At 38.8% G+C, this 27,916-nt stretch overlaps 1 protein-coding gene across 1 annotated transcript in view; it reads right to left on the reverse strand.

Moving 5' to 3' along the window:
- Positions 1 to 26,372, reverse strand: part of LOC145787080 (ATP-binding cassette sub-family A member 2-like) — a 37,363-nt gene extending 10,991 nt beyond the window's left edge. Inside the window, exons 1-32 of the mRNA XM_082598798.1 lie at positions 26,310 to 26,372; positions 25,777 to 25,870; positions 24,765 to 24,879; positions 23,830 to 23,996; positions 23,110 to 23,231; positions 22,436 to 22,588; positions 21,148 to 21,273; positions 19,821 to 19,916; positions 19,251 to 19,424; positions 18,314 to 18,434; positions 17,097 to 17,277; positions 16,445 to 16,595; positions 15,242 to 15,370; positions 14,196 to 14,357; positions 13,418 to 13,526; positions 12,476 to 12,627; positions 11,691 to 11,815; positions 11,140 to 11,254; positions 10,588 to 10,784; positions 9,746 to 9,896; positions 9,290 to 9,421; positions 8,921 to 9,037; positions 8,440 to 8,637; positions 7,407 to 7,530; positions 6,953 to 7,113; positions 6,445 to 6,574; positions 5,741 to 5,896; positions 5,299 to 5,405; positions 5,003 to 5,085; positions 4,426 to 4,638; positions 377 to 695; positions 174 to 306 (exon numbers count right to left, since the gene is read on the reverse strand). Of these exons, the coding sequence (XP_082454924.1) occupies positions 174 to 306; positions 377 to 695; positions 4,426 to 4,638; positions 5,003 to 5,085; positions 5,299 to 5,405; positions 5,741 to 5,896; positions 6,445 to 6,574; positions 6,953 to 7,113; positions 7,407 to 7,530; positions 8,440 to 8,637; positions 8,921 to 9,037; positions 9,290 to 9,421; positions 9,746 to 9,896; positions 10,588 to 10,784; positions 11,140 to 11,254; positions 11,691 to 11,815; positions 12,476 to 12,627; positions 13,418 to 13,526; positions 14,196 to 14,357; positions 15,242 to 15,370; positions 16,445 to 16,595; positions 17,097 to 17,277; positions 18,314 to 18,434; positions 19,251 to 19,424; positions 19,821 to 19,916; positions 21,148 to 21,273; positions 22,436 to 22,588; positions 23,110 to 23,231; positions 23,830 to 23,996; positions 24,765 to 24,879; positions 25,777 to 25,870; positions 26,310 to 26,372 (4,576 nt within the window). The remainder of the gene's footprint in view (positions 1 to 173; positions 307 to 376; positions 696 to 4,425; positions 4,639 to 5,002; positions 5,086 to 5,298; positions 5,406 to 5,740; positions 5,897 to 6,444; positions 6,575 to 6,952; positions 7,114 to 7,406; positions 7,531 to 8,439; positions 8,638 to 8,920; positions 9,038 to 9,289; positions 9,422 to 9,745; positions 9,897 to 10,587; positions 10,785 to 11,139; positions 11,255 to 11,690; positions 11,816 to 12,475; positions 12,628 to 13,417; positions 13,527 to 14,195; positions 14,358 to 15,241; positions 15,371 to 16,444; positions 16,596 to 17,096; positions 17,278 to 18,313; positions 18,435 to 19,250; positions 19,425 to 19,820; positions 19,917 to 21,147; positions 21,274 to 22,435; positions 22,589 to 23,109; positions 23,232 to 23,829; positions 23,997 to 24,764; positions 24,880 to 25,776; positions 25,871 to 26,309) is intronic.
- Positions 26,373 to 27,916: the final 1,544 nt, after the last annotated feature.

The following is a 27,916-nucleotide window of genomic DNA, read 5'->3' on the forward strand; positions in this document are numbered from 1 at the left end:
ATGCACAGCAAAGTAAGTCAGTGGAAGAACTTTGAAATAACGGAGTAAACACAACTTTGTGTTGATACCACGCGTTTTATCGACGGCTCGACTTCCATTTAAAACGATGAAAAACAATGTTAACTCAAGCAACCGCCATTCTGTACAAATGCACAAAACTGAAACTAAGTTACCAGGAATGTGATCACTGGGAGCTTGCTGTGTAGAATTCGTTGGGGTACAAAACGAAGAGTCTCCAAACGCGTAGTCAAACATTAAAGCCTCGTCAGCAGGTGCGCTGTCGGGCGTCGAAGGCGCAGATTCCGCCTGTGGAGCAATGAAAGGTTTCATACTTGTTCAGCGCCAAAAGCGATCGATAGGAAAGTTCTTTACTCACCGATCCTGATGTACTCGGGGCGCTATGAAGCCAGGCCAAAGCAATATCAGCGTCAGCACTGCTGCTGCCAGAACTACAGGCTTGGTTGGAGATGTCAACCACAGAGTGAGAACTTGCATCACCGGATTGAGAGGCACTGAAGTACGTTGGTCTAACGTCAATCAACGGTTCATCATCGTCGTTGTCATCAACATTAGTAGTATGATCCATCACAGGTGGTATGTTGGGCCGTGTAGGGTAGTTTTTGACGTCGCTCTTGAGATGAGGAGGAAAAATCTTCTTCATCTTCTCATCCTGAACGCTGTCTTCGTTATCCCACCTGGTACGTGGAGAGTAATCGTAAAATTACGATTACTACGAGTCAATTGACAACAGAAACAATTCTTTACACAAAATGGACCTAGACAGATAGGTCATCTCATAAAAGTGTGTCGACTGTCTGCGAAAGCAAAAAGGCATCGGTATTGTTCTGATGGCCCTCACATGCAGCAAATGCTTTTTTACGTTGACTCAACATCTCCAGACGTTGAATCGATGTAAACAAGGACTGATTTGCTGGCTGGGACCCTTGCCTCAAAACATGAGAAAACTGATGAAGCGTTTAATGACGTAGTATGAAATCATCATGACGTTTGCAATGAAAATAATATACCAAGGTTTACGATTACATTATTTAAATGTTAAATTATGTTTACAACTAGGTTGCAAATCAAGCTTGGTTGCTTATCGTATTCAGCCAACAACAATCAATTCGATGCAACTTCAAACTCCAGCAAATTTCAGTGTTGCATTGTAAAACAACGATGCTTGATTTGATGCACTTTTAAGCTTACAGAACTGAACAATAAGGCGATGTGAAAATCAAAAAATTTCAAAAAATCAAAAATCGAATTATCACACAGGGTGACTATTGCTATGTAGAGTATTTCTGTAAAATTTCACGCAAAAATATTCAGTAACCTTAAACATGTAGTCGATTTTGTCCTTGGCATTTCTTGCCAGCACAGAGTTGCCAGGTACAAATTTTTTGAAGAAAAAACTTTGTTTATCTTTTTTAAATTGTAAAAATTTCCAACTTTAACAACCACAACAACAGTTACATATGACGCGACTGCTAGTTGCCCTTTTAGGTAAAGGCTGGCGGTGTACGGTAAGATATTAAACAATCACCTGGCAACCCTATTTTTGCTTGGTCAACAAAAACTGATGATATTAAAGCCTTTTTCACTTCTATCGCAAGAGTACGAATGCACTGTGCATAAGATGACACTTTGGTTTTGTTGTAGTAATATGTATTACATAATCACACAACGCACTGCATTAATATTCGATTGTTTTCGCCGAATTACATTTGTTTTTTGACAGATATAGTAACTGCAACTCTCCAATGGTAGCTTACACATTAACCAACCAACTTTATATGTGCTTGTAAAACGTGCACCAACGAATGAAGAATAAAGACAATGAACAAGAAACAGTGGTGAATATCAAAACATTATACTGCAGCCAATGAAAGAAAGTCAGATTTCGTGTCTGCTTTCGGCAAGACCCTACGCGAAGCAATTCTCGCCCGAATGAAACCATCCCGTCGTTGATGGCCAGCAACACTTCCACAGCCGTTAGTGACTTCCCAAATGAGACGCTGCACAGCCTGAGTATGGGCAGGAAAATGAGGGCATTCAAACTTTGTGTTTATCAAACCCTTTAGTTCATCTATGGTCAAGTGTGAAGTAAGGATAGAGTCAGTAAGCGTGGCATGGTCCCAATCAAAGAGCACAGTGAGTTGGCATCCAAATTTAATTTTGGTTGGGTAAAAGTGCGGACATAAACATCACAAGAGTTACTGCCTTTGCGAATATTTTCTAACATGTTCACAGAAAAAGATCGCAGAGCAGGATCATCACTGGATACCGGGCATTGTCACATTCAGATGTACCAGGTGCAGCTGGTTCGAAAGGAGAGTCAATTTTTTCATCAATTGCTACAGAAAACTGCTGTTTTTTTCAGTTCTCTTCCTCTATCACTTGTGACTTCTTTGCTGCAGCGAAATCATCTCCTCGCTGTTGTTTGAGGCCCTTGAAAAACAAGTGTTTTGTGTGAATGATAAATGTAAAGAACACAAAATAATCCATGTAAATCAGTTCAGTTTGTTTTTATTTCTGACTGTCACAACGAAAAACAATATATGCCAAACATAACAAATAATACTCTTTCGGACAAATGGCAGTAAAAATCAGTGATAGTCAAGAAAAATCTTCTCGCCATAGCACGACTAGCTTTAGTGAAAGCACAAGCCTGCCTTTACAGACATAGAAATCAGAACATCTGAATCACTTTCCCACGAGGAAATGCTTTAGGAAAACGAAAAATCCTTAAACCACCTACTATCTAGAGTTGGTTGCACTACATCTGCAATGGTGAAGTGGGGTTGTAGAATTGGCAGTAACCTATTCTCCTTCTTATATGGCTCCATTCAACAAATGTTGTTAGAAGAACCATGCCAATGACAACAACTGACCAACCCCAGTAGGCTACACAACATGGGACATGTCTATGCATGACCCTGTTATCAAAGAATATACTTATAAAAGCCTTACATTTCATAGAAAATTACTAGACAAAAAAGTTTGAACAGATACCGTATCTAAGAACCTACCTTTTTGTTAACTCTCTTTTGAAGCGTTTTCGTTGTCCTTTTGTCAAGAGGCCCAATTTGGTATTACGGTGCTTCTACTCCATGATAACGTTGGGAGAGGAGAAACCTCAATTGTTTTAGGAATGCGATCTTCATTTGAAAAGAGAATAGTTAGCTTTTTTTCCAGCTTCCTGAAAAATTAATTCCTTATGAGTGCTCTGTCTCTGTAAACGTGCAATTAATTATTTCAACACATTAAGGTTTTGAAAAGTGTCTGCTAGTTGGTTATTGTAGCCTACGTGTACTGTTCATTCATGCAAGCTATATGTTAGTATTTTAAACAACTACCCTTCATCCATACGAAGATATACGAGTTGGTCTATGTTTTATGTCACTACCAAGTTTAATTAAAACCAGTCAGAGAAAAAGTTGCAGTAATAAAGTACTTGAGAATCACCTTTAACAAAGTACAGAATGCAAGAACATTATCGTAGTGTTGGTAAATCAGCAGTGAGAAGCTCCTTGGAGGGTCCAATGACAGAACAGCTTTCCATGCTTCTTACTCTCTTTGTAGAACTTTTAGGCATGATTTAACAGTTAGCAATGCTACCCACAACAAGGTCAGCTTTATGAACTAAAGATAATATGTGAAGAGATTACAGTATTTTTTGAAAAAAAAACATAGCCCACTTACAGTACACAGAACTAAGAATTTAAGTGCTGAAAACTTAGTTGTCTGAGCCTTCCGTAATACCATGAACTTTATTAGTGTCATTCTCGAAGCGATATATAAAAAATGAAGAACCACAAACAGCAACTTCACCTGAATAAGCAGTTCTTATTCCAGAAGACCTGATAATTACAGATACTGCCTCTTAGGCCTACAGTACTTTACACAATTTGGAAAACCTAGCCTAAACTAATTTTGAACCGAAGCCTGAATGATTATTTAACAACCAAGCATAAAATCATAGCAAACATTTCGGCTGAACACAACTTCTTATCTGAATTTTGCAGCCTTATCTTCAATAATCAGCAATTCAGCATCTCAAGCTATAAATCTCTCAGCAGCAGACAGCAATCGCTCGCGCGCGCGTGTGTGCGGCACACAACGCGTTTTCCTTAACTAGCCATTCAGAGCGCGCTATCTGGATCACGTGGATTGATGCGTTGTGATAGTATTTTTTGTGGAATCATCTTGCAAGAATTAGAAAATACTAACCTTAACACGCTTACATGTTTACGGATACTGGATTTTATTGCATAAAACTTCACAAATATACTCTACACAACAGTAGTCACCCTGTGTGATAATTCGATTTTGTCCATTCAAATTTCACATCGCCTTACTGAACAAGTATTGCTGAAAATGGAACTAAAAAAATAGCTGAAATTTGTAATACTGAAAATGAACCTTGCAATTGTGTCGACTTTCAGAAAGACCTCTTCAAGTGTTGTGTCTGTCAGGCCGTAGCTGGTCACGTTCAAGTCGTCCATCTCAGCAGGAAGGTCGTCGAACAAGCTGTGGAAGCAACCCTTCCTCGCCGCTTCAAAGGGAAGATTGAACGAGATCTGGTTTGAAGAGTCTGACGTCACAAGGGCTGTGGGTACGTGCCGGTGGACAAATCTGTTTGAAAAGCAACAACACGAAAATTAGAAAAGCGATGGGACTGATTTTTTGACGTTATTATTTAGATGATGGAATTCTTTGTCAGCGGAATGAGAAAACCTCTTCAGAAGCAAAATCTTAGCAGCTTTGCATACTTGTATAGGCTGTGAGCTACTGACGCAGGCCCGATGACCGAAATCGACAGAGTAAAGTTTGTGCTTGTTGTCTAGATCTAGAGGGTACTCCACCTAAGAATTTTGTTGTTTACACAAAAACACACCCGTGGTGACGGCCAATCGCATCCTTAATGTCTGTCAGGCATGACCTGCCACTGCAAAGTGGTCCATTCACCAAATACATTTCCGGATCTCGAACAACTCACTTTGTTACTTTGTCTTTGTCAGGTCCTTCTCTTGTATTGGATCCTTCAGTGGCGGGAGCTTCGTTGGAAGTTCGATCCGACAGCTGAGAACAACAGGATAAAGCAAAATAACAATACAAATGTTCTTTAATTTAAATGCTGCAGCTATTGTGCTTTTTTGTACAGCTTGAGTCAATGTAATAATGCAAAAAAAATAAGATAAGTGTTTTTACCAATTTTTTCAAGACCTTTGTATTTCACAATATATTAAAATCTTCCAGAATACGATATGAACAAAGTATTGGAGGTATTTTTACCTTTTTAAGCAGAGTAAGGTTGTATCCGTCTCCGTATCTACTCTTCAAGAAGAGAGAGCTACCGCAGCACTGTAGCTTTCCGTTCGATATGATGGCTATTCGGTCACCTGTACGAAAGACAATGGACCGTTTAAAGAATTGAGCTTACTAAGGAAAAACAATTACAAAAATTTGGAACTGCGAATAGTTTTGAAGCTTACAAAATGCACTCGGCAGCGCTAACAAGTCTGCTGGCGATATCTCCATATCTGGGATAGCTACAGCACTATATAAAAACACACATAATTATTATCGTTGCTGTAATGCTAATAAAATTGATGATATTACAATAAAAACTACAGCTTAAAAACTATATTAGGTTTCAACTCCATTGTTATTGAAAATAACGATTCGACACAAAGTCCTTAAACATAACAACATGGTTGGATAATGGATATGCTACCCAGCAAGTCTGCTTCATCCATGTGATGAGTGGAGAGGAGTATGGTCCGTCCTTCCTTGTACTTTATTATCAAGTCCCAGATGGCTCGGCGGGCGTATGGATCAATGCCGGCGGTTGGTTCATCCAGGATGACCGTGCGAGATCCGCCAACAAACGCTGCGGGAGAAGTGGTTTATTTTCATCACAATCTGGCAACTCTGCTTCATAGCGCTTGTGGGTTTTGACCCAGACAGACACACAACTACAGTTGATTTCAATCTACAAAGTTATGACGTGGAAAAGTCTATTTCAACGCCTGAAAAAACCTTCAACAAGTGATTCTAAGCTTTCACGGTTCGATGACAGCCCTCATGTGCGTTGTACAAGGATAAACGATACAAAAAGAGCCCCATTTGTTTCTACAAGGCACTCAACTGCATAAATAAGAATGGCAACCTTGTTGTTAAGACGCGCGGAACCGACAAGCTTGTAAAGTCTGCAAAAGTTGGCTTTTTACATTGTTTCAACGTTTACTGACGTGGAAACAAGGTAAAAAAGGAAACTTTTGCAAGTTGGAAATAGGCTGAAATAGACGTCCACCAGTATGCTTGGTTTAGTGAGCTACAGAACCAGATAACAACCCACATTAAGTTCCGAAAAGCAATTTTGCTCATCTAAAAACTTGCAGTAAAAAATTGATTTTGTTTTTGTACCAGCCTACCTACCAATAGCTACAGATAACTTCCTCTTCATCCCACCAGACAATGCATTGACCTTGCAATCGCGTTTGTCCAGCAAGCCTACGTCATCTAAAAAGCCATCCATCTCCTTCGATAGGGAAGTTGACGAGACGCCCTGAAAAATGGAACTGGGAACGTTTATTCAACATCAAAACACGTTGGATAAACGAAAAGTGCATTTATTCGAAATGCTACGTCAACGTTTTTCGAACAAACATTGTTGTGATAAATCATAGTCTGTCTAGAAAAAGAAGATATTTTCTGCAAGTTTCGAAGCATCTCTACTCGAAATTCGAAAAAAATGCATAGAGCGAGAAACGCAAACATAAAACCCCCAATCCAAGCAAACGTTTCAATAACTCTTATGTTTTATCTTCAGTGTTAAAACAGAACTGCAAAAACAGTTCGTGCGGCCAGACGATCTGCACTCATCATGACTCGCATCATGAAAGCTAATAAATTGAACTCCTCAGTCAGTACCCGAAGCTCTTACCTTCAGCCTGGCATAGAACCACAAGTGTTCCTCTACCGTCAAGACGTCAAACAAGGCGTTGTGCTGCGGGCACATCCCAAGACTCTTACGTATGGTCAGCATGTCATGACGTATGTCCGATCCGTATACGTAAGCCGTACCCGAAGTAGGTGGAAACAAACCTGAAGATGAGATTACGGGTCAAAAAACAAGGGTTCGATTCCGCCTCTAGGTAATTTTTATTTTTTATTGGGCATTTTGAAGTAGTTTGTCGCTACGATTTTCATTGATGCTGTAAGTCTTAATTACTGAAACAGAACTTAGAAATTCCTTACAAGACGAATTTTGAGACGGTTCTGTTCAGAAAATTGTCACAAAAAATAAGTCTTGAAAAAGCAAATGGGGAGCGAAGTGGCTGCGCTACAAAAAAGCCACATTGATAACGACATTGGGCGTATGCTCGTAGTGAAATCACCTGTTAGAATGGACATGGTGGTTGTCTTTCCCGCCCCGTTATGGCCCAGGAATGAGGTGATCTGATTTTCGTAAAAATTTACAGACAGATTATCCACGGCCTTCTTGCCGCCTCTCTGGTAGACCTGCAACCGGAATGGATCAATTTATTGTTACTGATTTTTCTTGCTGCTTTAGTTGTAATGTTTTAGGCTATCCAGGGTGTGGGATCATCATAGAAACAGGCAATAAGCCTTAATTTTTTTCAAACAACTATTCAAGTCTCAGAAGGTCGTGTCCTTTTACCCTTTCATTGGCTTGTCGATTTTTCTCGATTCTATAGATTAATGACAAACAATGCATGAACAAGGACTAAAGGATTTTGAACAGCAGTGTTTAAAACTGTTTCGAAAACTTTATCGAACATGTTTGGGATTCCGACAGATTTTTGGGTGATGACCAATAAGATTGATAAATACAGAATGGGACTTTTACCAGGCGCTATAAATTATGGATTAATATCTTGCGTTCTTCAGGTGATTGTGAACTAGACTATCACAAGCTGTTGAAATGATAACTACCCTTTTATTTCCGACGTTTCGTAAGTCAGCGCGACTGACTTTATCTAAGAAGGAGGGGGGTAATAGGGTAATAAAAGTCGTGCTGACTTACGAAACGTCGGAAATAAAAAGGTAGTTATCATTTCAGCATCTTGTGATAGTCTACTCTACAGTCACCGGAAGAACGCAAGAAATTAATCTATAATGAGTTGGATCGTTACCAAAACCGGCTTATAAAATTAACTTTCCCACTACTACAATAAGTCACACTTTTCTAGCTTGTGAAACAAACAACAACAGCCGAAGTAACAGTATTTTAAAAACTGAACGTTTGCAATGTGTTTCGATGTGGCCAGATTAGCACCAGGACAATTCCGCACTGCTGTACACAGAAACAAGATCGATGGATCGTGTCGTACGATCGCACTGGAGTGGAACCAAGCCTTATAGAAAGCAGTCACTAAGCGCTTCTTTCCAAAGCAATTCTTCACTGACCTTGGTCAGTTTCTCAACACTGACACCTAGCTGCAGATGTGTGGGTTCTGGTTCGATGTCAGCGCCACCTTGCGGATCCATGGCTTGTGCTTGGTCGTCCTCAGTCAAGCTCTGGTAGCCTGGCTGGGTCAGGTGGGACCACAACCTCCCGGGGGTGCAGGAATCCGTGTCCGTTCCACTGTGCCCCGTCCAGTACGACTGAGAGACAAAAGAATGTTAATTCATATAGTGGCTGCTTCCTCGGGTAAATGAGATATTGTCTGAATGACAAATAATGTGAAACATCTTTCTCTTAAGATACCATTGAAATATCAAAAGTGTTTTTACTAAAAAACCGAGGAACAATTTATCGTCGTTTTCCACCAAGAATAAATTAAAATTACTTAAAAATAATATTTTGTTCAATTGTTGATTTGAAAACATCAAAGACAAATATTACAAGAGAGTTTCTTTTTCTTGTGAAAGTTGACAAGCGACTTACCATAGCGAGTGGGAAGTACCAAGGCCTGGGCAGCCCATACTGGCCCGGGAAGACCGCCTCGATGTACCATGTCAAGAAAGCGTAAAGGAAAATGTCAATGATGAGCATGTACAGGGCCTGGATGGGACACAATACAAAGTGATATGAGATGAGAACAAAAGCCAAAATAAACACGGGATTTTTCATCGGTTTTAGGTCGCACAATCAACCAGTCGGGCGCAGATTACAAACAAAAAAATAGTCCTGCTATACCAAACCGGTTTACGAATAATCGTTTTTGCTACTTTTGTCAAATAAATCACTTCTCGTAAAAGCACGAAAATTTTAAGGGCTTGAAATATTCGATTTTAAGCCAAGCAAGCTATGAACCTGTAGCAGACTGAAGGTGTCACCCTCGACAGGCGTAGTTGCCATGTTGTCCCATTGTATGCCATAGCCTGATAGTTCGTACAATGCAAAGTACTTTGCTCCCAAACCGAAGGCGGTTGTTGATAGCAATGACTGAAGAAAATAAAAGGTCGATTAACTTGAGTGTGCTTCACTTTTAATGGAGCCACTCAGCCAGAGGTGTCCTTTTCACATTGATTCATAGTTGACAGACGTTGAATCAATATAAGAAAAGGACTCTTACTGGCCGGGCAAATGCTTACAAATGCCTATATCCGCTATTGCGAGTATGAGATGATGCAACGTAAAATTACGATTTTTAAACGTACAAAGAAAAATTTTCCTTTAACACTTCCAGACAAGAGACCAAGATGGCAAACCAACCGTTTTTTACATTGATTCAACGCTTGCTGTCTGGATTACTCAGCTACTACTCACAGCAGCTGACTTGACCACAGCTGGTATGGACTGATGGAGGATATACTCTTGAATGGACATGTACGCGAAAGGCAAGTACGTCATAAAGTAGATGATCCCACTACAGGCTGACGCTACCTTCGCCTTCGAGAAGAAAACGCTGACGAGGAAACTGGAATTTCAAGTTATTGTTTTACGTTGAGCAATACGTTACGTGTTGTTTTACCGTGATAGATACGTCACGTTGTTTTACGTCACTGTTCAAAACCCAAAATTCCTTCTTAATGTTAGGTGGTTATGTGTCAAACTAAAACCTTAAAAAATCATAACCATGAAATTATTGTTACATTGATCGTAACTTTCATCATCATCCTCAGCCAGTCATGCTACTGCTGGCAGATGGCCTCTACATCAATCTGTCTTTAGCTATTCTCATTCAGGTGATGCCAATCTCTTCTTCAATGTCATCCCGCCTTAGCTTTAATTGACTATAATTTAATGTCGATTTATAAAGTATGCTTTTTGTCGTATCCAGGCATTACGCCCGGTAGTTAAAGATTAATATTAAATGCACAGAAAAAGCAAGGAAGCCAATTTTCCTGTCCATCTTAAGGTATGCCTTTAAGCGTCCCGCCAAAGACACAGACGCATGCTCTCGAGCGGTGGCGAACCGGCGCCATTTCGAGTGTCGTACAGTGGATCCCACCACTCGAGCAAGCAGTCGACAAAAAAAGAAACAAGCTAACTTGAAGAGCTCCCGAAAAAAAAAACACAAGACAGCAAGTTTAAGAGCCATACCAATTAAGCCAAGCGCGTACATCATACAAACGTACAGTAGCTGCTACAAGGTACAGGTGGCTTACCAGAACATGATAGTGGCTGCTGCGTATACAGAAAAGAACAACCAGATGATGAAGAAGTTGCTGTTTGGCAGAATGGCGGTCTTTCCGAATTTGAGGAGAACAGAAATAACTGTGACGGTGATCTCCAACTGCAGGAAGATAGAGATGAACCAAGCTAACCAATGCACGCCGTTTGACAAGCCCATAATTTTCATGACCTGAAAAGAAAAATTTAAGCCGTTTTATTGATTTTTTTCGTAATTGTCATGTTGTTCTGAACATGAAACGCGCGGTTAACCTGTGACGTCACATTGCTTCACTACTTGATCACTAACGGCAAGAAACCAGTAAAACTTCAAAGCTACAACTTATATTTTTAAGTGCTTTCCAGCTTCGTGTATCGTCATGTTATTCTATTTGAATAAGCAAACTGATAAAGCTGCCTTTCTACAAACTTTCAACATCGCCAGACGTTGAAACAATGTAAAAAAGTAAAGGTAATATTTGAAAGCTGGGTTGTCTCTTTTAACCACTCCCAACACAAAACTATTAATGGCAAATGATATGACCAACCTCTTTCAAACGTTGTTCCTTCTCGTAGACGATGTGCTGGACAAACATGGCGACCGTGTAGACCCAGGACAGTATCATGGTCAGTGGCATGATGTGCTCGAGATTCATCGCGAAACTGGCAAACAAGAACGTTGATACGACGCTATTTGATGGTATTGTAGCCAACGGGAGTGAGATTAACCAAAAATATACAAAGAAACAACACTTCAATAAGCTTAATAGAGGACTTTCAAACGGAAATCAATCTCTCATGCCATGGAAACGTGGTTTGAGCAATTACCAAATTGCTTTGCAAAACGAGATATGCAACCGGCTCATTCATGGAGGAGTTCTGTCACGTGACTAGGTGTGAAAGGTCAGCTGGAAGTGAAAACTGCATGGGTATTTATGAAGAGTATAGTCTTACATGCAGATGGTTAATCTTCTATTACTTTATGAAGTAATTGGTAACTTCTAATTAAACATACGGTGACGTACTCGCATATAAATCAACACAAGCTCAAAATGTTTATAAAAATGTCAACTTTTGCTGAGTAGGAAAAGGAACTTACGCGTCAAACTTGAAGCAGGGATATGGCATTTCATGTACGTATGCTCCAGGGCTGACTACGTCACGGCCAACCATTTCAGACATTATCGATCTTTCTATTAAGTCTTGTATCCAGACGAACCCAAACTAGAAATAATAATAAGACAACGATAAAATTCAATACAAGGTGGAACCCCAGACAGCAAATCAACCTTATTTTTACATTGATTCAACGTCTGCAGATTACATGAATCAGATTACAGATTACATGAATCAATGTAAAAATACGGTTGATCTGCTGTTTGGAACAGCATCCCTTCTTAAAAGTGATTTTTAATTAAATATAACATCGGCGCCTACCCAGACAGCAAAACCAGTCATTTTACACTAATTCCACATCTACATACGTTGAATCAATGAAATGACAGAATTTGCAGTTTGGGAATTGCTTGATTGAAATGCTTTGACTAAAACGTTGCAAAAAATACGATTGAAACGTGACCTTAAATACAATTTTAGAGTTTACCTTGTTGTACCACAAACATACAAAACTTAGTACTATCGATGTTACGAAATAAAAATTTCTTACTAATATCTGAACTGAAATGTAAAATAAGGGAGTACTATACAATACAGAAAACACCTTATGGCATAGAAATAGCTCTATGCCGGATTCAATTGGGAGGCTATCCAACTTTGATTGTTCTCAAATATCCATACAGACTGAGATAGTAGCGGTAGGTAACATTTTATAATAATATCTCTGCCAAATATTCCACAATACAAGCAAGAAAAAGATATAAATACCGTGTAATATCTGAAGTCCCATGCGTAGGGGTCTGGCCGCCAATAGGAAAGCCTGATCGATGAGGTTGGTTGAGTGAAACTGGCATTTTGTCGGATCTTGTAAGTGACGTGGGATGGGAGAGTACCATTCTCGTCCACTTGAAATATCAAAGCTAGGAAAGAAAGGTTGATTGCTTGTTTTTGATATTTTTTAGCATTGATTTAGCGTCGCAAGACGTTGAATACTTGAAACAACGAAATAAGGCAGCACTTTTTAGAAAAGGTGATAGTCATGCTTGCAGGAACAAAGACACAAGCATCACATTTTGGAAATAAGAGAAATGACAATAAGTAATTCTTTTTATTGAATTCTCAAGGATTCTTATGTAACCGCAACAAAGAAACAAAAACTTGTTCATCCGATGTAGTTCTTTTTATCACAGCATCTCAGTCAGTAAATCATTCCTTTCTTACATGGATGCAACGTCTATAAACATCAAATCAACGTGAAATGGAATAGATTTGCTAACTGGTGACAACTGCACATTCCACATGCTGCTTTGAACAAATAGTTTTCGTATTGGTTCTGTTGTTCAAGGACATGGAACAAAAGATCATGCTTAACCTTGTGGTGATGAAAAATTTACTTTGGATTGCCTTGGAAACGAATCGCTTTCAGAACAAGTGTCATAACACAGACAGCAAATCAGTCGTTTTTTTATATTGATTCATCGTTCGCAGACGTAGAATCAATATAAAAAACGCCTGATTTGCTGTCCAGAATTTCATTTAAAATTTATACTCTTACATAGATTTCACAACACTCACACTGATTCATCGCTCGGATATTGCAAAAAACTTGGTAAATTTGCTTGAAACTGCAAGCAAAACCCAGTTTGCCAAAAAAATTCATTTTGCTACCTTACAGTGGTCATGAAATTTTAATAACTCTGGTGTCCTTACTTGCAAACACCGAAGCGCCATCTTCATAAGCCTCTTGTGTGGCGTATGTGACCGCGTCTTCTTCGCTTTGAAAACCTTTGAACCAGTTTATACTGATTCCTGCTACCAGCTGAAATAAGTGTACAGGTTATAACTGGTTAGAACCGGTTATTACAGGTTATAGCTGACTCTATACAAGTTACAAAGCCTTTTAATGGTCGATTTATATTTCAGAAATAATTTAGTCATCCAACAAATTGCAACCTGTGAAAAGTGCCCGTGGAAAATGATGCGCGAAAAGGGTTTACCGGAGTATTTGTGAATGATGGGGGAATTAATAAAGAGGGTATTTAGCATGGACAGTTGGACACGTAGGATTTTTATCTTTATTTAAATGAAGTAGAAAGTTTAAATCACAAACATAGGTCGGGCGGTTAGCGTAAGCTTGAACTGGAGCTATTTAGAAGAAACGAGTTCAAAATAGCGAAATATTTCGTTTAAAATCATTCAAAAAATTAATTTCGAACACTCCAAGCTGCAAGTTTCCAGTTGACACTTTAAGAACATCTCTTCGTTCATCTCCAGCCCGTAAATGGAACATTTAACTGGCAACACTTCAACACTCAATGACGAGCCAATTAGCAACAACCCAGACAGCAAAATCTATCAGTTTTATATTCAAACTATTCTATTATAGTCAATATAAAAATGACGAATTTTTCTGCCTCGGAATGAAAGAGACTCAATGAACAATTTCCCAATCAACCTACAATTCAGTAGCCAATAACATGCCGGTTACCTTCTTCCATCCACACGCAGCGTTGTCTATCTGGTCTAGCTGATAAGTTAATTCAGTTTTGTTGGGGAGGGTAACATTGCTTGATAGAAAGCTTTGCAATTTCGGTTGCCCCGCGGTCAAATTGTTCACCATAGCAGGATGGTCTTTGTGGGCTTCCTGCAACTAAAAAAGAAAAGCACGTTTTATCAAATGCAGCCACATACAAACGGGAGGGGGGGTAGGAAGTGTGTACTGCTTCTTGAGCATGATCAGTGGACGGGTCGGGCTGTTCCGCTCAACCATGCACCAATGGGGAATGGCCTCTTCCTCCTCCTGTGAATGTGGTGCCGAGGAACAAACCGCAGACCACACCATCAACGACTGCTCCATCTTCAAGCCACCTAACGGAGTGGAAGGTCTGCGTGTCATGGATGATGAAACCAAAAACTGGCTGCTCTCTAGTAGCCTTCCAGTGTAGTCCGGGAACATCGTGAATCTGGAGTGGTAAAAGGATAGACCCTCGGCCCCAGAGGCTCACACGACGACGAGTGGACGGGTGAAATAATCAGAGCTCGTGAATGGAAACATCGGGGTTTGGTTAGACGTTCCTTGTTATATTTCACCAAATTTTTGATCCTGACAATGCGACAACCTCATTAAACCGACGTTACTTAACGAAACAAGTTAAGTCAGATCAACGAGGTGTGACCGCACCCAGCTCCATGAGAAAAGCGACTGAAAAATGGTCGAAGAAAGCGCGGAAAGAAAAATGAGTGGAGACCATAGAACAGAAGGCAGCGATGAAGAGGCAAATTGAAACGCAAAATCAACATAAATTATTTCATCTTTTACAGCTCGTCTGCACAAAAGGTTTAACAAAATTACTAAACTGGATGGTGCTTCGTCAGTACCAAAATAAACCATTATCATGTATCCTAGACAGCAAACCAACCGTTTTTTTTTACATTGATTCAACGTCTGCAGATGTTGAATCAATGTAAAAACGGTTTGATTTGCTGTCTGGGGCAATCAACACAGCTAGACCGGACCATGCCACAAAAATTTACTTGGATGATCCATGACAAGGTATGCTCGATTTTCGGGTCGTCCAAAGCTTTCCGTATGTTTTTGGACACACCGCGCCACGCGTCTCCCGCCTTTGTTATGTTGTCGATGATGGCAAAGCTGGTATTGGCCTGCAACAGAAAGTCTGAGTATTGACTGCTCCTAATCTATAAACGCAGGATTTGTTTTCGCTGAAGACAGACGTTAATCACTTCAATAAACATTTACTCAATGTGTGTGTCATGTGTAAATTTATTTTAATTTAAGAAGCGGGTTGTTTTTCTACACTAGTTGCCATGGTTGCGATCAAAAAAGATTGTTTCATGGCAGGTGTTGCCAGAGTTAGGTTTAAGGTTGGAGTTAGACTCAGTAACAGTAAGGGCTGAGATTAAGATTAGAATTTTTTCTCAGCCCAGGACTTTAAGATTTTCCAAATCAAAAGTTTTGTCTCAAACAGCTTTAAACTTTCCTCAAATTAGGGAAGAATTCCTTATCTGGCGACACTTGCATTGGAAAAATAGCCACAACCTTCAATTGTTAGGCAGTCTGGTAATGGTAGGCAACAGCGGAGAGACACAATTCATGCCATAAGCATGAGACTTTTATTACTGGCGTAGTTTTGTCCAAAAGGTTGAGATAAACAAAAAAAGCTCTAAATAAACTCTCCGGATACTGCTGCTAATATCAAGTATTGGATAGTTCTCCAACCAAAACGTGAAGAAGCAAATGTCATCAACGGCACTTTCGTGAATACCAAGGATTCGATTATTAAATCAATACATAAACTGCAGTGTCACAGCAGAGCGCGCTTTCACTTCATGTTGTACCCAGTAGCAAACGTCTGGTCACCTTGAAACAAGGTAAAAAGAAGTGACTTTTGTTAGCTCGGTATTAAAAGTTACTGACGACTCATCCGTGCGTGTAGTCATAGAAACAGTGGGTAATATCCAACGCCAAAAATTCTTCACCACGTTCACGTTCAGACAGAAAAAGTTAAATAAAAAAAAAACTTTTATGACCATCGTAATGTCCGCCGCACAGATCAAGCCAGTTATTTTAAATTATCATGTAACTTATCATATCAGCACTCAGCAGTAGTCTTCTAATTTACATTAGGGTCGCGTTGAAGAGCTTTAAACAACACAACACAAAATGCAGGCCTTCGCATCACATTTTGCTGCAAAACTATATTTTGAATATCTCACGTTTTGAATGATGCTGTTAACTTCCGTGGTGTTGGGAGCGTATAAAATTTTGGGATTGCTGACAAGTACATGAATGAGAATGCCCAGGTTATGTTTCTGCGATCCTGTCAGATGCACTCGGCTGGCGTTGGCCTGCTTATAATATGAACTTCTTGCCGAACTTCTAGAAAGACGGTTTGAAAAAACAATGAGTGAACACACCAGCAAAATATTATTCTCACGAGCAATCACACTCTCTGACTTTTTAATCATCAAAGGCAAAAAACTATTACAGTTTACACTAACGAAAAAAATAACATCTATGTCGGACAAGTACAGACGTTGTCTAACTCTATGGGATGTAGCTTGGAGTATCACAAACCTGATAAGCTGTCAGTCCAAGACTGATCGCCCAGTGCTTTCACCTTCCGAATCACTCTATTATCAAAATCACTGAGAATTTTGAACACAACTTTACCTTGCCACTACCAACAACTAATGAACTGCGTGCAAAAGGCTGTAACAACCTACAAACATGTAGACATGTGCTCAATGGTGGCAAAACGGATCCCAGCCAAGAAATCAACCCTTTTTGCATCAATTTTACGTCAGCAGACGTTGAACCGATGCAAAAAAGGGCTGGTTTGCTAGATATGGATACAATCCCACTCACTTTTTGGAGCCACAAAGCAGGGGCTGCACTGAAGCCCACAGTCCCAAGTAATTGGCTTTTGGCTGCTTCTTTCCAGACTTCGGATTGGCTGAGCCATGGTCGAGTCTGTCGTTTGTGGAAGGGTTTCCAGTGACGTTGTACAACGTCGCATTGTCGTAAATTCCAGTTGTCATTGGAGTGTCTTAAAAGGACAAAAATGTATTTTTGAAATTAATGTAAACTTTCAACACAAGCGGCAGTCTTCGTATTGAATAACTGTTCATTGACTTTAAACAAATCAGCAGATAACGTACAAAAAAATCTCACCTCAAGAGACAAAAATTGCCATTTTGCATCGTTTCCACGTTACTAGACGTTAAAAGCGACATAAACATGGCAACATTTTCTGGCTGCAAACTAAGTACAATTAACAATGTAGATGATTGTGTCTTTTCCTAGACAGCAAGTCACTCGTTTTTTTTTTTTTGCTGTCTGGGTTGCTGTGTGAAGCAGCAAGGATGATTCCGAGCTAGGGCAGTTGAGAACGAGTTTGTTTTTTATCGTAATAAAACTGAGGAACATCGATGGGTTTAACATATTTTCTGTTTTTGTTCACGCAAAAAATATGATAACATGACATAAAAGATGTTGTCGAACCTTTTAGACACTACAATGTGTCCTCATCAGAAGTAGTCTAATTTACATCTGCAATATGCACATAAAAAACTAAACGCATATACAGTTAAACATTGAATGTTAAACTTCTAAGGGTCACTTTCTTTTTTATGTGCATATTGCAGATGTAAACTAAACTACATCGTAAAGAGGCAAAGCAGAAAAACGCAGGCCACACGCCGCCACAGTAACTGACAGCCACAACGAAGGTGAGGCAACAACCTAAACCCCCAAAACAGTATGGGTTGCTGACATCCAGCCAGAAAATACGACCCATTTACAGTGATTTAACCTGAATCAGTGTGAAAAAAACATTTTTATTGCTAAAGCAATTGTATGATAATAACAGCGCGTGCAGAAACCTAAAGTTATTCATCTATGACGCCTCTACAAAGACTAAAAATAGCCGAAATTAGCCTCCAGTTCTGCCCAGGCAGCAAAACAGTCTTTTTACATTGATTCAACGTTTGTAGACGTAGAATCAATGTAAAACAACGACTGATTTGCTGTCTGGGGCTTTGCTGGCCTGAAGTCAAGTGTCAAATGCCAAACCGAATCCATACCTGTTGTGTTAATAGCAGTGTGCGGCGTTTCATCGACGCCGTCGCAAGAGTTATTTGGAATGAACTTTGTAACTTGAACCAGAGAATGGATGTACTTGGACAATTTTTGCAGCTCTTCTAGCTGGAGATCATAAATTAAATTAAGAATTGGTTCAACGCTTCGGTTGGGGCCCAGGAAATCGATACAAGCTTATAACACAATGACATTTCATTGTGTTGTTTACTCAGACCAGTATTGTACACTGTACACACTTGACTTGTGGTTTTGATGTTCAACCAGCCACAAAAAAAGCTTATTCGCAAATGCAGCAGATGGATCAAAATAGCAACTTGTCATTAAAATATATTATTGTATGCTTCAAAGCATCTCAATGCACTATTTGAAGGTTTAAAATAAACTGAATAGAAAAAAACGCTATTACACAACACAATAGACAGTGCGGGGTATTAACAACACTGGCACAAGAACGGTGCGGGCAGAATTCAACTTCTGAAGCTAACACAAAAAAACATAAGGAGTATCGTGGTGTGGGCAGGTCAAGGCCATTGTTAAATTTATATACAAAAACTTGCTGTGGGTTTTCGAGCATGTCCTCGTCAAAAAAATGTTTCAATACACAGTTTAAGTCCAAAAAATATATGTCCTATTGCCTTTTCGCGGTTGCAGCCTTAAAGGAAACAAATATACAAGATGCTGTAAAACCGTTAGGTATTCTACTTAGGTTTAGATTTCTGTACACATAAACTACAGTGATGATGAGAACGTTGATTGATCTGTACCTTTATATTTATTACTGAACCACATAACTCGGTCTTTTAAGCTTTGATAATGTTGTTTTAATATCTAACAGGGTGTTATCTTTGCAGGTATGTAACGACTGAAAAAAAATTCACATAAACACAGCTGCTTTTTCATAACATTAAACACAATATTTACATCTTGTAGTATTGAGTTCAGATTTTCTTCGTATCTTTTATTTTCGTATTTTGTCTGTGCATTGGTGATCGCATCCAGAATGGCGGAGTTGTTGAGTTGAGCTAACAACTCTTTAGACAGGGAGACAAACTTCGAATTGCTATCCTCCTGACACATCATCGACTTCTTATCCTCCTGGACACAAGTTTCCATGTTGAAAAAAATCTTATTCTTCGATAAGTGATAACATTGAGGGAAAATAACCATCCATACTTCTAACTCGACTCGGCACCACTTAAATTAGTCTTAAACAAGAAGACATTGAAAAGTATGGACACAAAACTATACATTTCCACTGTACAACAAAAACGTGTGTTACATAACGTTCAAGCAATGAGAAATGATGTAAAAAAAATTCACAAAAAATTTTCTCGACAACAAACTTCAACAAGTTCAGTTTGTCTAAAGCTGTGTTTCTGCACAAATGCTACAACAAATCACTTAAGTTAAATTACGAAGTGTTGGACGAAAGCCCGGACGTTTTGGTAGCAACAAAATTATCACCAGTCGCCAGGCTACAATGACACTTACCACATAAGAGGCATTTGGAGCATAGTGGGTGCTCAATACAGTGTTGTGAGAATCACATATGATATAACGCAACCCAGCCGGACTTAAGAAGATCGCCTGAAATGTTCAACAGATGGCAAGTGGAGTTTTAGTGAAGCACGTTTTCCGAAATATTAAAGTAAATACTTTAGGTTTACGACGAAAAAAAGTATGCTTATATTTTCAAGAACTGTTTAGTTTTTTTAAAAACTGTTTATCGTTTTGCTTATGCAAAAATGAGACAAAAACGACAGCTCTTGGAGATTTGCGACTGACTAAAGATTCCGTTCTTTACATCGTTTTAACGTTGTCAAAATTTTCACGTAGTCAGAATAATACGACCGCCTGAAATAAGTTGCCAATAAATGACAAGTGAAGTTCCAGCTAATTCGATTCTCGAAAAAGCAATGTAACTAAAGTAACAGTAACTTTACGTTTTCAGAAACAGTTTGTTTTTGTTTTCCTTAGAAAAACGGCTCTTCTAGGTTAAGGCCTACTAAAGATTCCTCTTGTTATATTGTTTTAACATCGGTAGATATTTCACGTGGTTAGAATACGAGCGGTAGTGATAAACCCAGAGGCCGAAACAGCGAAGTCGAACGGTCAGTTTTGCTGCCTACAGCTACAGTTTTTGGCCAATGGACATGAAAATATTTTTATATTGTTTTCACTGAATAAACTTGCACTGCTGAACCACATATTGTTGCTTTGTCTTTCGATTTAGTGAAGCCGCGGTATGCATCGTTGAAACTATCGAGGCAGTCTAATTCGGGGGCGGGCAACCTTCTGGTCACAGACCAGCAACGGTCTTGTAGACATTCATCATCAGACCACATGACAATAAGTTATCCCATTAAAGAAATTTTAGGCAAAGTTGTATTTAATTTACATGCAATCGATCATTATTGCTTTAATTTTTATTCATTAATCTGTAAAAATTGTTGGTCGAATCTTAGAAATGGCTTCTACAGTACTCTGAAGCGGTCCGTAGCGCAGAAAACGATGCCGATCCCTGTCTAAGTGACCTTTGCTCATTCACATCTGATTCACTTGAGATATAAATAGAACCATCAAGGGCAGTGTAAAAAACACATGCTTGCGGTACAAAGTTTAAATGCCTTCTTTCTAAATGTTATTGAAAACCCAAAATCTTTTAACACGCTTTGCCAATTTAAAAAGCCATAAAGTAGAACAATAAAAAACAATCGATTGGCAGCTTAGGTATAAATAATTTCCTTTTGCCTCCTTCTTGCGTCTATAAATAACTTCATGTCTGGTTCGATGTCAATTCAACAAAACCTCTACTAACCTCGATCGCACTGAGCTTTGAGTTTTGCTGCAGCATCTCCGCGTGACTTAAATTGCTTGAGAATAGTGAAGGATGAGCAAACAAGGCGATGTTGATGAGAGGAAGAAGGGCTTCAGTGTATGGAGACTGCACAAATGCATAGTTAAGACAATGTCAACCAACGAAGCGTGCTTGAGCCAAATGTTGTCGCCCAAGACTATGGCGACGTCCAGGGCACATGTCCATGTTTTCCTGATGAAGCTTACAGAAAAACTTGTCATTTAAAACAGTGATTCTCAACGTGATCCAGGTGGAACACCGGTGGTCCACCTGGAATTTCTGTTGGTCCACAGAGAGTTCTATAAATCCTGGATGAAACGTTCTTCAAAATTGTATCATTTACAACAGTAAATTATGTAAGGACTGCATGCAGGTGTAAGAAAATTATATAAGTTAGCATGTATGATTGTATGTCAGCCTGACGTAGGCTAATAATTATGTTCAGCCTACCTCGTGATTTTTGATCGATTTTTCTGGAAGTGCTAGATAAGCATAAGCTCAGCAGTTTTTGAATTTCTTTTACTAGTTGACGAGTAAGCTATTGAACTGTTCAAGGCATAAGTGAAGTGCTGTCAGGCGGCTCAGGCCTAATCAATAAATCATGTGTTGCTGTAATTGTTGTGATGTTGCCGGTGCATGAAGATTGCGTTTCTTCATGGTACAAAGTTTCTTTCAGGAGAGTCGAGCTATTTTCTGTTTCACTGAATGTAACTGAAAGGTAAACTGAAAGAGTAACAAAATGTCAGAAGCTCCTGTTGCTAAGAAGGCAAAACTGAGACATTACCATTCTATTGAAACAATATGTGCATGATGTTTTGTTAGAATAAAATCTGAAATTAAAATTATTTGTATTCAAGTAGTTAAGGTTGAGTGTGCAATTTAAGAGGGTTTGCTTAATTAGTTAATTACGTGTTGTTTTATTTAGGACTAAGATTGAACACGCCCTTGAGTTTTCTGAATTATGTGCAATACAGTTTCGACTAGTGGCGTCAACATAGCAAAGTGGTCCATCGGATATTTTTTTTTTAAATATGGTCCACGGGCCAAAAAAGGTTGAGAATCACTGATTTAAAAGATGTTATTTTATTTGTACTCTAAACTCAACTCTACTAACCTAAAGTGAGTAAAGTGAGTAAAAAATACGAAAAATTTAAGCGCAGCAACAGATACAACTTCAAATCAAACACACAATAAATCACAAGTTTATTGATATGTGTAAAAAGAGCAAAGGAATGGCATCATATTTCACCTGCACATCAGACGTCTGCTCTAAAAAGTCGGCCAATTTCATTTTCTTTTCTTCCTTTGGCAGCGATACGCCAGTCAGATTGGGTAGATTTCGTTTGGACCGGTTAGGGACTGGAAGTGAAGCTAGGGGGTACATTTGAAGCATTCTCATGGTCTGAATTAAACCGTACAAATTAAAATTAAAAAAAAACTCAGATTGCTGTATTGACTACGTGCGTAATTAAAAATTATATTGAATATGAAAAATAGGCAAAATTAATTATTCTTAGTGAGCCGAGATAGGCTACATAGTATGGCTTAATTGCAAAGAGCAATTAATTTAAAACCATAGCAGAAAGACATATTGTAAGAGTTAGTTTCAGCATTATTTTAATGCCTGGCGCTTGCATCATGGCGAGAATGCGTTGCGGTTCACACAGGTTCAAGGAACTATTCGGCAGCAGGTTGATCAATGCGTGTCAACCTCAGAAAAAACGATTGTCTTGCTTTAAGGGGTTAAGGTAACGTACAAATACGTTAAATAAAACTACACACATTTAAATATGATAGTGATCGCAAAAGAAATGAGAGCTCAAAAGAAATTGAGCCATTTTGAGATAAAGAAAACTTGCAATTTTTAAAAATGACAACCACAAAAATGGATAAATCAAAAAGCCGCACTGAACAATTCCCGACCTCTTTCAAGTCCAGAGTGGAGTTGAGAAACGATGAGGCGTCCACTGGTGTGAATGACAGGTTGTGGACAAGGTAACTTTTGAACTCGGTTCTGTTTTTTAAGATGTCATACAAACGCAGTGCTGAAAATGAAACAGCACAAAAAAAAATAAGATTTTTTTCCCAGCAAAACATGATCTTCGATGAAAAACGAAGCGTGCTGAATTATCTGTTAGTTCGTGGTCTTGTTAACGCTACACTATAAAAGCACTAAAACATCTACTTTTCATTTTATTCGTCTACTTAATACATTACTACTATATTATTATTATATCTACACTCTGTAGTATAAATGGATCAAATCAATCAATAAATCAGATACCGCGGTAAAAAATATGCATGAGCTTGTTTTGCTTTTGAGGATTTCTATCAATTTCAACAAAAAATTAGCAAGAGAAAAAAACGTTATTAAGGGGAAAAAGCAACAAAAATTATGAAGTTACATCCAAATCTAGCTTTTAAAATAAGCGGAAAATGCAACAAAGAATCACAGTTTAAACACTTTTTTCTTCAAGTCAAATTGTCCGATCATAAGAGTCAATACACAAGGACACTTTCTCGAAAGAAAATTTACATTAACTTTGAATGTTTGTGGGTTTCATAATGAATGAAAATGAAGTGTATCCGCTCCCATTTCAGTAAACACAAAACTAGTGAAGAAACACAAAAAGACACACTCACTGTTCGCGGTATGGTTGGTAAACAAATTGTCCAACCGGTCGGAATTGTTTGCCATGTCGGCCCAGGTTTGATTGAACCTTTCCAGAGTGGTAGACACATTCAGTCCATCGCTAAGGACGCTGCTGTTTTCCCATGCATGGTGGAGATGGTCTAGAAACGGCTCAACCCTGAAGACGAGTCATGAATGAAAAAGAATAAAACAAGCGCCAACAGAATTATCCAAGTGAAAAACAAATAATTTTAGCATTGTATGAACGTTTGCAGACATTTAATTTGAGTATGAGTTGAGATGTGTTCAGACTTCGAGAAAACACCACATGTGGAAACATCGAGCGACAAAGTTAGAGTCAAAAAAAATCTACGATTTGTGTTCTTTAATAAGCAAATATCCAACAAACAAACAAACGCTGATGTTGGTGTTAGCCTTTCAAATTAAAATGTAAACAATATATAAACATAGGCAAAATTTAATTCACAAAGAATTTGTGAAAATGAAAATAAGGCACCACGCGACACTAGCTAGAAAATCAGTTCTTGTTTTGAGTCCAAACGTCTGCAGGCGTTGAATCACCGTAAAAAACAACTGATTTGCTGGCAGGGGCAAGCAATGGTTTAGTAAATCCAGTCCAAACTCAAGAAAGAAGTTCAGCCGCTTTAAGCCACAACAAACAGATGTTTTAGTGACCTTTAAACCAAACAAAAATCGCAGATTTGATCTGCATCACAACAGACGATGCGTCAATTGCACGCATAGATGCACAGCTGCACATGCGCTCAGCTGTGGTGCTTAGAAAAAAAGGCAAGCAAAAAGACAAAACTATGTAAAAATAAATGACAAAGTAGACGCCTGTGTTTCTGATTTATCAATGAATTAAGCAAGTTTCTGAACTTGGCTGCTGCTTTTTTAACAATTTAAAATTTACTGAAAGTCTCACAAAGTATTGTTGTGGAGAGGGTATCCATAGGCGTCTTTCCCATCATTGTGAGGGCAAAATTCCTGCAGCACAGCCACCATGCCTGAACTGGGAAGAGGCCGTGGTTTGTAAGTTGCTGAAAGAGCAAACAAACTTTTATTTTTACTTCAAACCCGCACAATCCGAAAAAAAAGAAGAAAAAAAGACTAGAATTACCGCATGTGGTTTCCTCTCACAGTGATTACTGTATATTTGCAAACGGACACAGCTGCAAGCGTTGTACCACATTATATAACCTAACAGTAATTGCGTAAAGCATGTGTTGGAAAACCTGTCTGCAGACTTTACAAATGAAACCAAAACAAGTTCTCAGGTAAAGTACTGTGCATAAGCCCAAGTGCTAATATGTGTTCACATTGTAAACATAATACAGTGTAGTACAAAATAAAAAAGTATATGACAGTAGTTACAAAAAAAAAATATAAGCAGATGTAAATCGATAACAAAATAAACGTGACATGATTATCATGAACACTTTAAAGTTTGGGTGTTCATCTGATGAAAGTGAAAGTAAAAGCATCAACAAAGAAGTTGATTTATTGCTTCACTGACGTTTCGCACACCATGACAATGCGCATCCTCAGAGCGAATACAAAATAAAATTTACAAGTTATATACTGCCCTGCGGTTGAAGGCAAGAAAAAATGATACACACATTATTTTAAGGCCGAAAGATGTGCAAGCGGTTACTTTTAACGTTAAATTACGTAAAAACTTCCAACACGCAACACAACTTCCAACATGGAATAGATTGAGTTTTACAAAATACTGTACCAAAGTACCTCTGCAACGGTAACCTAATGCGGTTACCAACAGTTAATTAGATTAGTTAAATTAGATTAGAAAACTTGGTTGTAAAATAGTTAGATTAGAAACTTTTTCCCACAGCCATGAGGCAATAAAAATGGTCAATAAAAAAGCTCGAGCGAAAACATATAAACATGTCGTTAGTTCATTTCCGTTCAAAACTCACTTCCGTCAATCTTTTTCACGGGTTCCTTCAGACGAAGAGTTACAAGAATAACGAAGAGAACAACGGGGGTTGCCAGTTCGAACACGGTCACCCACTGCAATGAAAATATAATAATATATGTGACAAGAAAGGTGCTCACAAAATTACCCTCTAAAAAAGAATGCAACCATACAGCAAATCAACCATTTTTTACATTATAAATTTGTTTGCAACACATGAAACTGTTATCCCGCTCGTAAAAGTTACCACCTGCGACATCGCAATGATGTCAAATTGCCAAATTTTACTGGCTGGGTTGATTGGATAACCAACACAAAAGTGGAGATAACACAATTTTTACCTTAACTTTGCAATTTACAATTAAAGCGCTCCTATTGGTCAGGCATGCCTAGCAAAATTCCTCTTCTACATTGATTCAATGTCTACAAACGCTAAGTCAACGTTAAAATAACAGATTTTGCTAGCTAGACGACCCAGCACCAACAAAACAATAACAATTACCACACTTCAACTGCTAGTGATTTCTCACTTACTGGTAAGCTTCGTTTCAGCCTGAGATTTTTCCACAAGAGTACAAAGACAGGGTGTTGGAACATGTCACAAAGTGCAACCTAAACTATGGTTGGGATGTAGCCTACTGTGTTCCGTCACCCGTGTACTGCCTACGTTGGTTTGTCAACTGATCAGTTGTTGAATTATTTTGGGAGCTGAATGGGTGTATATACTGTACCAAACCAGTAGATTGTTTTATGTTGGCTATTCGTCTTATCTTTGAATCTCCACAACAATAAAGAGTGACCTAATCATGAAGATAGGAATATCTAGACATCATTTTTGAAGGAAACTTTAAACACAAATGCACGTCCATAAAAATGACAAATTTCTGGAATTCTAAAGTTCCTCTTTTCGCTTTGACAAAAAGATGACCTTTAGGCCTAGGGTGGTACCCAGGGGCTCTACCCACTTTTAGAGTTTGGGGAGGTGATTTTTGGACAGTAGGCTAAAATCGTCATAGTCATTTCAACAACTTTCAACTTGTCTTAGTCATTTCAACCACTCCAATAAGTGGGGGGGGGGGGTGAGTACCCCCCTCGGATAGAGCCCATGGTGGTACCTTATGGAGACCACACGGGCAACTGTATAAGACTGCTTCGTTAGGAATAGGAAGTACCAGCCTGAATAAACCAACAAGAAAACAAAACTTCGTCAAAGTTAAAAATCACAATATCTATCATGATATTTAGTCCAGACTACAACCGCGGTCTCAAGGATGGAAAGGGGCAGGACCCCTCAACACGCTTGGTCTAGCAAAGAAGCGTCAAATTATAAAAGTGAACACGTACCTAATCACATATTAAACGAATAAACGTCCTTTGCCAAGAGCCTATGAAGCAATACACAAAGAGGGAGTTTCGACCTATCCGCGCAAAGTTGGACACTTGTAATGGGCTAGATCGATTCTCCACAGACATTTTATTGAGCAAGGCTACTATCCCAATATTTAAACTGCATCCAAAACTAGCAACGAAGTAAAATCAGTAACTATGTAGTTGTGCATAGTAGGCAAAGATGGTGCCAACAACGAACCAGCAGCGCTTTGTTATTGACAGTTAGAAAACAAAATACTAGCCATCTATTTGCCTCACAACGAGCTGACAACTTTGTTGGCTTTCATTCAACAACAACGACGAACTATCGGTCATCGCCTTTTGAATCCAAGCTTGAAAGTGATCATTTTGCATCGTTTCAAAGTATGGCAACTTTTGCTAGCTAGATGCAGCAACTGATAATTTAGACACGCTCTTTAAACACCCGCGCTAAAAAAATGTTGAAACAATGCAAAATGATGGAAAACTACAAAAACGCATACTGGATTGTTAACTATTATCCGCGATATATATCGCATATTCTTAGTTGAAAAGGAGCGATCTTCCTGGCGTCAGCACTACCTGACTACTCACTATAGAACAGCGAGTATTGTGTTTCGCTAACCATACCGGTGCGGCCTCCACACTAGCCATCAAGACTTTTCCCAAAAACATGTGTTTCTCGGCAGTCGAGTGTAGTATTACATTCGACTACATTGGACTACCGCGAAAGACATGTTTTTGAGAAAAGTCTTGAAAGAACTCATTATCAT

Source organism: Aplidium turbinatum, chromosome 18, assembly GCF_918807975.1.
Source record: "Aplidium turbinatum chromosome 18, kaAplTurb1.1, whole genome shotgun sequence".
In the NCBI taxonomy this organism is placed as follows: domain Eukaryota; kingdom Metazoa; phylum Chordata; class Ascidiacea; order Aplousobranchia; family Polyclinidae; genus Aplidium; species Aplidium turbinatum.